Source organism: Schistocerca americana, chromosome 7 (assembly GCF_021461395.2).
Source record: "Schistocerca americana isolate TAMUIC-IGC-003095 chromosome 7, iqSchAmer2.1, whole genome shotgun sequence".
In the NCBI taxonomy this organism is placed as follows: Eukaryota; Metazoa; Arthropoda; class Insecta; order Orthoptera; family Acrididae; genus Schistocerca; species Schistocerca americana.
In genome coordinates this window covers 216139934-216152178 of record NC_060125.1, presented here as the reverse complement: position 1 = coordinate 216152178, position 12245 = coordinate 216139934, and the positions used below count along the sequence as shown (strand labels likewise).

The window sequence follows — 12245 nt, the reverse complement described above, 5'->3', positions numbered from 1 at the left end:
TCACACCACACTACCACATGTAAAATGAGCACGCCTACGGGATGTGTGGAAAGGGAGAACAGCCCTTCAATGATGGGAGTGCAGGCAGAGGTGAAAGCATTTTGTGGAGTGCTGAAACAGTACTTTTCATCCAGATGATGCACTATGGCAGATATTTCACATGGAAATAGAACAAGAGTTTTGCGATAGCATATTTTGAAGACTTTCCTGTTCAAATCAAACATTATACAGTTGCAACAACTACATACACTAACTACTCATGTATATACTTAGCACCAAACACACTGTAGACAGTAAGATTGGCAGCAGTGATAGAGGTCCTGAATCGAAACTGAAGCACATGAACTTTCTTTCAAATTTACATTTTACATAGTGTGCAGAAATTCACCAAGCCGACTTCTAATAAGCTTTTAATGTCAGTTGCGGAAGTAAACTCATTTTTTCACGCCTCTCTCTTTCTCTCATCGGGCCTAATGAAGGTGAGCATATGAAGTGTGGCTCATATGAAAAGCATTAAACAATAACAGAAATGGTGACAAAGTTTGTCATGAAGCAGATGTCTGCATTTATGCTTACTATTTAATCACACAGCTGCTATGAGGTTTTTGGTTTAATTCAACATGTTCATCAATTTTTGCTTTTTTCTGGGTAAGTACAAAGGATGATCTCTAAAGAATGTGTGTTCCGAACATATAACTTTTAGTCATAGCATGATGGAAAATAGCTGGATTACCTTGTACCCAGATACCAATTCCAATTCTATGACGAGTTTTCCCTTGCTGTTCCATGTATGTGATTTTTTAAGACACATCTGTGATTTTTTAAGAACTCATGAAATTCATTACCACACATTATCGTATAAACATTGCACTGGGTGATTTCCTTCACTTAGACAGATTTTATACAAAGCATTGGAGAGGATTGCGATTTTTAACCACGTATGCCAATTACATATGTTTTTTCCAGTATTTTGCGGGCTTTTAACATTTTCCTCAGTTTTGCATTTTTTTAAGCCTGGACAGCACGATAAAATAGGGGTTTCACAGTAAACTGGGCAGGAATCCTGACACCACACAAAACATCCAACAATTATTGTGCCGATGGTTTATGATCACCTAAAATGGACATTAAGTCCCTCAACAGACCAAAAGCTTCCCTCTTATCAGCATACAACACATACGGGTGTTAAAACAAAGTCCATCATGAGTGTTACGCTACATAAGAACACTGGATCCCAGTGGGTCTTCTTGCCACAAAAGCTATGTATGCATCATTGGGCAGTGACCGATACAAAGGCAAGTGAGGATCACTTTGCCCTCAGAAGAGTCGGAAAGGATATGTGCCATGTGGCGAATAGTCAGCTTGACTGGACGCAGATTCTTGTCACCCACTTCCAGCCACTGGCATTCCCACTTAGCCACCACTCGATTCGTCACACATGACAAGACAGTCTATAGGATGATGTGATATTGAGGCAAGGTTTCTCTGGTTGGCTGCTTTCACTGCTCTTTTGGGGGATCATTTCATCCATTAGTAGGCCTGGGTCTAAAATTTAACTATATAGCTTGTGAAGCTTAAAGAACACTCTTTCTATACATAGAAAGATTAAAAATACCAAAGAACGTGCAATTGATATATGGACTGCATAACTGCTCAAAATTTGGCACCCAAAAATTTTCATAGAGGAGAGGCTATCATGCAAAAAGCAGAAGTCAGCATGCATGTGTATCATATTGCCAATTCTTGTTGAATTCATCCATAAAATTACAATTTATGGCTGATTAAAGCTGTGCCTTTCAAGGCTCACAATGATTTTCTGCCATTTTTGAAGAAGTGTAGCTGTCGCCAAATGTATTTAAAAAGGCTAATCCGTAATACATTCTTATTCACCAGTACACAAAAGCAGAGGCTTTTAAGTTAAAAGAATTTTTCATAAAGTTGGCACTTACTTGACGTGGATCAACCTTAACAGAATCACTGAATTATTATTATTATTATTATTATCATCATCATTTGCATGACCAGCACAGGTCATCTACATCCCAAGGCAAAATATTCAGAACAGAAGTTGCAACTAATGTTTAATAACTCTTTTTTTCCCAGCTATTTCTAATAAATAATGTGCAGAAGTCTGCAAGTGACAGGTTGAAAATGAACAAAAGGCACATTTTTGGAATGATTTGATGAGGTTGGTGTAAGTGAAAGACAACAAATAACCTAAATTATCCTAAGGGGACACACACACACACACACACACACACACACACACACACACACACACACAAGGGAGGACTCGAACCTCCGCCGGGACCAGCCGCACAGTCCATGACTGCAGCGCCTTAGACCGCTCGGCTAACCCGCGCGGCGAAAGACAACAACACACCTGCTGCAGTATACAACTCTTTTACGATAATCTCTGAAATCCTCCTAATATACCTTATTCTTTCCTTATTTCCCTTCTCTATTTTCTTTTAGCATTATCTATCTTTGGCTTTTTTACTATCTCTCCCTCCTACTGCCCCTTCCCCAAATATTTTCTACAATTGGTTATCGTCTGTCTGATCCTTCTCATTCTGTGTCTCCCCCCTTCTCTTCGCAATTCACAGACTCCGCATCTTCCCTTTGGTTTCTAAGTCATCTTGATACTGAAGTCACATAAAACAGAAATTCTAACACAAGCTAAGATTCAACAACTATATTGTTTTCAGAAGATATTATACTTCTGAACAAGATTCCTGCAATGGGAGCATAGGCTTATCTCTCTCAATATCATTTTTATAGTTATTAGAAACAACTCTTCAATCTTAGCAATAATAATGCTAACTGTAAGAACAGCATGAAATAAAAAAGTATGATGGCATGGTCTCAAAGATGAAAGCCCAAGAAAATTTAGCAACAATAACGAATTTATCAATGGAAATAATCAATTATTGAAAACATAATATAATTGTATACATAAAAAGTCTACTCCCCAAAAGGCAGCAAGAGAAAACAGACATATAAAAGAAATGTGCAATCTTTTGGAGCCGGTGGCAGCTGTTCCTGGCAGAAGGTCGGTAGAGAAAGGAATAGGGGTGAAGGAAACGGACTAGTGAGATTAAGAAAATCGTTAGAGTTCAGATAAGTCGTCCAGAACCCTGCGTCAGGGAGACTTGACTTTCTTCTCAGCCCGTCTGGTAGGTCTCCCAGAACTTGGAGTTCTGGACGACTTTACCGAACTCTCCACACACCCTAAACCTCGCCAGTTGTTTTCCTCCATCCCAATTCCTTCCCCTTCAACCCAAAGATTGCAAAATTATTTAACCTTTGTGTGTGTTTTGTCCCACCACTGCTTGGTAAACTGTTCACGTCAATTTGTGATAAAATTATGAAAAGGATATAATGGAAGTGTTGAGTCACAGACAGGCACAACAACAAGACTGCTGAACAGTAAGTTTTCTCCCAAAAAGCCTGCTTCTGAATTAAGAAAATGCACGCACACACGCAGACATATTCACGAAAATGCAACACACGCACACATGATCACTGTCTCAGGATGCCGAGGCCAGATTGTCTTCGGCAGCCTGAGACAGTGGTCATGTGTATGTTAGTTGCATCATTTGCATGAATGTGTGTGTGTGTGTGTGTGTGTGTGTGTGTGTGTGTGTGTGTGTGTGCGTGTTTTTTTAAGTCAGAAGGTGACTTTTGTTTAGCAGTTTCTCTGTTGTGCCTGTCTACGACTCAACATGTCCACTATATATGAGTAGCAATCTATCCTTTTCATAATATTATTGCAGCCTTGAATTTCTATTATTTCATATAAATTTGTTTAATTTATAGGAAGATGTGATTTAAAAAAAGAAGTACTCTTCTTAATAAATAACATTATAACTTACTATTTTTGTTTCCTGCTTGCACTTCGGACATGTAACAATACTGTCCCGTTTTCCAGAATCTCCAGACTCATCAATAAGTAACTTATCGATACACGATTCACAGAAGACGTGCAGGCATGACAGAACACGGGGATTCGTGAACTTCATACTGGAACACAAGAGGAATGCAGTTACACACACACAAAATTATTGTTAACACACTTTATTTACTCTATGGTGTCTTTGGGTAAGCCAACATGCTCACAAGTGCAGTTAAATTACAACTATCCCTATTTTACTCCACTTTTGCAAACAATCCATTAGCACATTTCATTTCAAAAAGCAAGTACTGCATTATTCTAGCAAACCATACCAGTTGCCTTAGAAACAGCTAATTTGGCACTTAAGCCCACATTACACTGTAAATGATTTTCATCAAATATTTTTTATAAAAATCTTTGATGGTGTACTGGGTTACTTTTATTATATGTCTTAGTGTGATGTTTGTTTATATAAAAGATTTGTCGAAGAATGCTGGCAAAGTAATAAGGGCCATCTAAAAAAGCTGAATGTACTTCCATGTTCTAAAACAATTATTTGGGATTCCCACCCCTACTATATAAACATACTTTGAATAGCTGTTTCAAATATTCTATATTTACTATGTCCTCCCTATTCCTCATCATATGGCTTCTTTCAGAGTAAAATTAATTTCAGAAGATGTTCTGCATTTAGCTGGGCAGTTCCTTAACTTTTTTCTCTACTCTTTCTTTAAAGAACATCTTTAATTCATACTTTACATGTCCACTTGGGATTTTTAACCCCCTGCACCCCCCCCCCCCCCTTTCACACAAACGCGCGCGCACACGCACACACACACACACACACACACACACACACAGTTATGTTGATAACTGTTCTCCTTTATACTATTTTTATCCCTTCCATCTTTGTTCTATTTAATCTGAACCTAAACAGTGCCGATAGCAGAGCACGGAGGATATTTCAATTAACAGTTATAAGATCTTCCTTACTTTCAACTATGTCAACCCACGAAACTAACTCTCGTATTCATTTCTCTCACTTTTTTATTTGTGTTCTAAGTTTTCCCATTTCCTTCATTGTTCTTCAATATTTCTCATACAGCATTCTCTCTGGAAGGAAGGAAGGAAGATTGGGTTTACCGTCACATCAACATTGAGTTCATTACGGACAGTACTTCTGGACTCGCTTTACAATCACAGAGGTCTTCAATGTACAACTGACATCTGCATTCCCTTATCTTTAGTATCTAAGGTCACTGACAGATCATGGTAAAACACCAGGAACAGATATTTGTGGAATAGGCTAACTATGATATAAATTCAAGTAATGCATTGTATGACACCAGTTTACTCTCTAGTTATTTATACCATGGATAACATTCCCATTAAGTTAGTTTGGCAATGCAGATCAAACTCTACAGAGATTTTTTCTGTTCAGTAGTTATTTCATTATTTTCCATTCATTTAATCATCATCATCATCATCATCATCATCATCATCATCAGAAGAAGTATCCATGTAAACATGAGTAAGAAGCATTCAAAATGTCAGAATTACATTCTTGAAGATGCACTGTGACTAGCAGACATTGTGTCAGGAATCAAGAATTTTGTGAAAAACAAGATAAATTTCTGAAACACATATCAACATTCTATCTCTAAGTAGGCTGGATTAGGGATCCGATATTGGTAGTTTGGCTAGTAAGAGAGAATGTGTTTTTTCTAAACTTCAGAGTAAAACATGAGAAAAAGTTAATATCTGCCCTTCAAACGCAACGAAGGCAGCAAACATGCTACTTCATGTGTGGAACATACAGTAAAGTATATGTGATGAGAAAGTTATCAATTGTACGATACTACTGTTAGTTCAATTCTGTTGCATTCAATTTAAGCTAACATGCTCATGAAAACAACTATGTTATACCCTATACTGATACAGATCCTGTGATAATTAAGATTCTGTACAATAAAGCACTGATATTGAAATAGTAACTACTACTACTAGTTTTCCATGGTAGACATTCATGCTTTTCCCAAGCCTCCTGCAATCTGTAATACAGAAACTGTGAAGAAAACTTTGAAATCCACAATTCTGAGGCATTGTCACTGGCAAGTTTATTTAATTGGATAAATAAAAAATCTACTCACCAAGTAGTGGCAGAACGAACACATAAAAAACACTTGTAATTGCAAGCTTTCGGAGCCAGTGGCTCCTCCTTCAGACAGAAGGGTTGAAGGGAAAGGAAGAGGGGTGAAGGAAATGGACTGGAGAGGTCTAGGAAAAGGGGTAGATTTCTGGAAAGTCATCCTGAGCCGTGGGTCAGGCGAGCCTTACCATACGGGATGAGAAGGAAAGACTGATTGTTGGGGACTGTATCGGACGAGATTTGGAAACCTGCGAGCTTAAAGGTTGAAGACAAGGTAATATGCAGACAGAGGTTACTGATTCAACATCATGCATGAGTTAATAAGAGTGAAAACCTAAGTGCATTGTACATAACAGATGTGGGACGGGGGGTAGGGGGGGGGGGGGGGGGGGTGCAAAACAGATGGGAAAGACAATGAAAGTTGTAGAAAACTAAAACGGAGTGAAGCAAATAGCAGTTACAGTGAAGAAATGCTGAGACAGAAGAAATTAATGTAAATTTAGGCCAGGTGGGTGGCGAGAACCAAGGACACGTTGAAGTGCTAGTTCCCACCTGCGGAGTTCTGAGAAACTTTTGTTTGGGGGAAGAATCCAGATGGTCTGTGTGGTGAAACAGGCGCCGAGGTCACAAATGTCATGTTGTACAGCATGCTCTGCAACAGGATATTGAGAGTTGCCATTATACACCCACTGCCTATGTCCAATTCATCCTAATCGATAATTTGGTGGTAGTCATGCCGATGTCGAAGGCCGGACAGTGTTTACAACAGCTGGTATATGACGTGTTGTTTCACAGGTGGCTCTCCCTTTGATAGCATACATTCTGGCAGTTACAGGGCTGTTTTAGGTGGTGGTAGTAGTAGGGTGCATAGGTCAAGTCTTGCACTGGGGACTGTCACAGAGGTAGCAGCCATAGTGTAGGGAGATGGGTGCATAAGGAACGTAGGGTCTGACCAGAATATTGCCGAGATTGGGAGGGCAACGGAAAGCTATTCTAGGTGTGGTGGGCAAAATTTCAGACAGACTGGATCTCATTTCAGGGCACGATTTCAGGAAGTCATGGCCCTGTTGGAGTAGATGATTAACACATTCCAGACCAGGATAATACAGAGTCACCAATGGTGTGCTCCAAAGTTGTTTTTTGAAGGGATCAGCAGTACCAGGATTGGATGTGATGGCACTGGAAATCTGCTTTTTAACTAAGCTGGTGGATTAATTACATGCAGAGAAGTCTGAGGTGAGAATGGTGGTGTACTGCTGTAAAGAGTCTGCATCCGAACAAATACATTTGCTTCAGATACCTAGGCTGTATGGGAGGGAATGTTTGACATGGAAAAGATGGCAACTGTCAAAATGTAAGTACTGTTGTTTGTTGGTAGGTTTAATGTGGACAGAAATGTGTAGCTGGCCTTCGGTGAGGACGAGATCAACATCAAGGAAAGTGGCATGGGATTCTGAATAGGACCATGTGAAATTTAATTTGGAGAAGCTATTCAGAGATTCAAGGAATTTTAGCAGGTCCGCTACACCATGAGTCCATATGGTAAAGATGACATCAATGCAACTAAACCAAACCAGGGGCTGATGACATGGATCTCAGGAAAGCCCCCTCCAAGTGACCCATGAAAAGGTTGACATAGGAAGGAGCCATCCTGGTTCCCATAGCTGTACCCCTGATCTGTCTGTATGTCTGCCCCTCAAAGGTGAAGTAGTAGTCCAGAGCACACCATTGGTGACTTTGTATTATCCTGGTGTGGAATGTGTTAATCAGCTACTTCGACAGAGCCATGACTTCCTAAAATCAAGCCCTGAAATGACATATATTCTGTTTGAAATATTGTCCAACACACCTAGAATAGCTTTCAGTCACCCTCCAAAACTCTGCAATATTCTTTTCAGACCCTATGGTCCTTCTGCATCCATCTCCCTATCCTATGGCTCCTACCCCTGTGACTGTCCCACTGCAGGACTTGTCCTATGCACCCTACTACCACCACCTATAACAGCTCTGTAACTGGCAAAACATATATCATCAAAGGGAGAGCCACCTGCAAAACAACGTAATATACCAGCTGTTATGTAAATACTGTTCGGCCTTCTACATCGACATGACTACCACCAAATTATCAACAAGGTGAATGGGAGTAGGCAACTCGCAATATCCTGCTGAAGAACATGCTCTATAACATGACATTCGTGACCTGTTTCACCACACGCACCACCTGGATTCTTCGCCCAGACACAAGTTTCTCAGAACTCCACAGGTGGGAACTAGCACTACAATGTGTCCTTGGTTCTTGCCGCCCAACTGGCCTTAATTTACATTAATTTCTTCTGTCTCAGCATTTCTTCACTGTAACTGCTATTTGTTTCATTCCGTTTTAGTTTTCTACAACTTTCATTGTCTTTCCCATCTATTTTTACCGCCCCCCCCCCCCCCCTCCCCTTCCACATGTTACGTACAATGCACTTAGCTTTTCACTCTTAACTCATGTATGATGTTGAATCAGTGATCTCTGTCTGCATATTACCTTGTCTTCAACCTTTAAGATCTCAGGTTTTCAAATGTTATCCAATGCAGAACTCAACAATCAGTCTTTCCTTCTCACCCCGTACAGTAAGTCTCACCTGACCCGCAGCTCTGGGCGACTTTCCTGAAATCTACCCCTTTTCCTAGACCTCTCCATTCCTTTTCCTGCACCCCTCTTCCTTTCCCTTCAACCCTTCAGACTGGAGAAGAAGCCACTGGCTCCAAAAACTTGCCAATTACAATCTTCTTTTATGTGTGTGTTCTGCAGCTGTTTGGTGATTAGATTATTGATGCACCCAATTAAATAATTTGGTCAATAATTGATTGTTTTCATTGGAGAGCTGGATGTATATATGGCACTGAATGATTAATGGGAGTAAATGCATGACCAACAGAAAGTAAAAATTGTAATTGTTTTTCACTGTTTGTATATTCATTTTTCATCCTATTTTGCAGTTCTTGCACATATAAAAAAAAATTATTTTTTCCTGTTTATTAGCAATTATACTGTATTATGACACACAGAGGAAAGAACAGTTCCCACTATTTGCAAGGAATATCGCAGTTCCTTTCACATTGCTGAGGTACATACTTAAGACACACAATGACATCTCTTGTTTTCCCTGAATTGGATATAGGAGAAAAAGTAACTATTGTATACATAACTTTAGTTTGTGCAACCATCTCTAGTAGCTCTAGGAGGGAGGATATGGTCACTGGCCCACTTATTTACATCTACATATATAGTTTGCAAACCACGATACGATGCACTGTGGAGGATACCTGGTACCACTACTAGTCTTTTCCTTCTCTGTTCCACTCGCAAACAGAATGAGGTAAATGCATCCAACTATATACCTCCATACGAGCCCTAATTCATTTAATTTTCATGATTCTTAAGCAAAATGTACATCTGAGGTAGTAAACTTCAAATGACGCATCTCTAAATGGACGCAATAGTGTTTTGCAAAAAGAATTTGATTTCCCTCTAGTGATTTCCATTTGAGTTCATGAATCACCTCTGTCATACTCACATGTTGATTGAATCCACTGGGAACAAATCTAGCAGCTCACCTCTGAATTGCTTGTATCTTCCCTTAATCCAAGCTGGTGGAGACCCAAACACACTAACAGTATTCAATAATGCATCACACGAGTGTCATTTATGCGGTATCCTTTATAGATAAACCACACTTTCCTAAAATTCTCCAAATAAACTGAAAATGACCATTTGCCTTTCCTACTACCATCCTTACATGCTCGTTCCATTTCATACTGCTCTGTAACGTTGCGACTAGTTATTTAGCCAACATGACTGTGTCAAGCAGCACACAATCAATGTTGAATTCAAAAATTGAGGGATCGTTTTCCTACTAAGCTGCATTAGCTTACATTATTCTACGTTTAAAGCAAGTTGCCATTCAGCAAACTGCCATAAATTGCTGTTCCCATATCCTTGAGATCATTTATCTGAAGATAAATGAGCAGAAGAGAGTATGAGCAGTCCAATCACACTTTCCTGGGGCAGTCCTGATGATCCCCTTATCTCTGACGAACATTCGCTATTGAGGACAACATACTAGGTTCTAATACTTACGAAGTCTTTGAACCACTCATGTACCTGGGAACCTATTCTGTATACTTGTATATTTGTTCATAGTCTGCAGTGGTGCACCGTGTCAAATGGAATCTGCTCATTGCCCTCCATCCATGGTTTGCAGGATATCTTGTGAGAAAAGAGTTTCACAAGATCAATGCTTTATAAATCCAAGCTGATTTACAGACAAAAGCTTCTCAGTTTCAATGAAATTTACTTTACTCAAATTGAGAGTATGTTCGAGAACTTTGAAGCAAATCATTGTTTAGGATATTGGTTTGTAATTTTGTGGGTCTGTTCTACACCCTTCTCACATACAGTAGACACCTGGTGGTGGTTTTTTTTTTTTCCATTCACTTAGGACTTTTCACTGAGTGATTTGCAACAAATGCAAGCCAAGAAAGTGGCCACTGGCATATAGAACTCTACTTATTTGTTTTCAACCCTTGGTGCCATCCCTGCATATAGGGAATCATGTAGTTGTGACAACATTCATATTTTGTGAACAGTTCAAGATACTGAAACATTTTTTGCAAGTGATGGCATGCGAAGAAGGCACACATGTTGTACGATGAATATTCTAAACTTTTTATATGGTGGAACAGAACATGTAAACTCATGAATAGTACTCAAGAAAACCCAGAGGCTACGTCCTCAGCACCAGAGAGCAGTGGAGCATGACAAGGTAACTCACCCACAGCGATCAAAGGGTTAAACCACTGCGAGTCTTTTCCATCCTTAGTATAAACTTTGCTCAGCACATCCTTGTCCATGGCACAATTTACAATCTGTTTAAACTTTGGCCATAACCTCTCTACAACCATAATGCTGGAACCAAATGACGTCCATTCATTGTCTAAGTGAGATGCAAACACCTCTTCCCAGCAAAAACACTCTCCACGCTTTCTTGATGGATTTGTTAACTTCAGTAACCATTGTCACAATAATGACATCATGATGAGTAATCCTGTCTCTTAATTGACACTGTCATACAGCCAGACATGTTAGTAGCTACATAAGTCTAAAATATTTCCTTTTTGTGTCGGCTGTCTAAAAAGCTGCTCAAGACTGCTTTTGGAAAACTTGTGATCAAATGTACTTCACAAGACTGGGTATTATACCAATAATGTAGTGCCGTTGAGCATCTCACCACTACACATATCTATTTGTGACATTATCTGTTGCCACATAACCCACAGGAAAGAAATGTAGAAGTTACTGCATAAATATTTTTAATTACACTGCATAACTTCATGCAAATAATGGCCACTGAAAAATTTCAGATAAATACCGTAAACATTCTGATGCCCATTTCTGGTAAGTCTTAACACAGCAAAGCAGATTTTCAAGTAACCCTTTATAATAAATATTACAAGCATTACGCCTTGCGCATAAGGGCAAGAGCTTCAAACATATTTTATCAAGTACATATACAAGGCGTACAACTTTGCTTCCACTGTTTTTTCCCCAACAATTGAGACTTTAATGAAACACATTGGTTATACATGTATCATTCGAAGTATTTTCCATCGCTGGCCACTACTTTCTCCCACCTTTCGGGCAGTGTACAAATCCCGGGTCAAAAAAATTGATCATCTTTTGAAGCGATCCACAAATCAATCGAATTTGTGACTTCTTCATGAGATCGGAAGTGTTGGTCAGCCAGGCCATGCACCATTGATCTAAACAGGTAATAGTCAGAGGGAGCAATGTCTGGAGAATATGGCGGGTGGGGTAGGACTACCCATTTTAATGTTTCCAAGTATGTTTTCATCTCTGTCGCAACGTGGGGGTCAAGCGTTGTCGTGCTGCAAAATCACGTTATCTTGCCTTTCGCTGTATTGCGGCCAGTTGTCTTTTAATGCTCTGCTCAAACGAATTAGTTGGGTTCGATAACAAGCACCTGCGATTGTTTCACTTGGTTTTAACACCTCACCTCATAGTACATGACACCGAGCTGGTCCCACCAAATGCAGAGCAAGATCTTGGAGCCATGAATCTTCGATTTGGCCATCGTAATGAACCCATTTTTCGTCCCCGTTCACAATGCAAAGCAGAAATCCCTTTTGTTTTTT

At 39.6% G+C, this 12245-nt stretch overlaps 1 protein-coding gene across 1 annotated transcript in view; it reads right to left on the bottom strand.

Moving 5' to 3' along the window:
- The window catches only part of LOC124621812 (B-box type zinc finger protein ncl-1-like), a 151022-nt gene that overhangs the window by 104547 nt on the left and 34230 nt on the right, over positions 1 to 12245 (bottom strand). The window contains exon 3 of the mRNA XM_047147251.1: positions 3876 to 4023. Within this exon, the coding sequence (XP_047003207.1) occupies positions 3876 to 4023 (148 nt within the window). The remainder of the gene's footprint in view (positions 1 to 3875; positions 4024 to 12245) is intronic.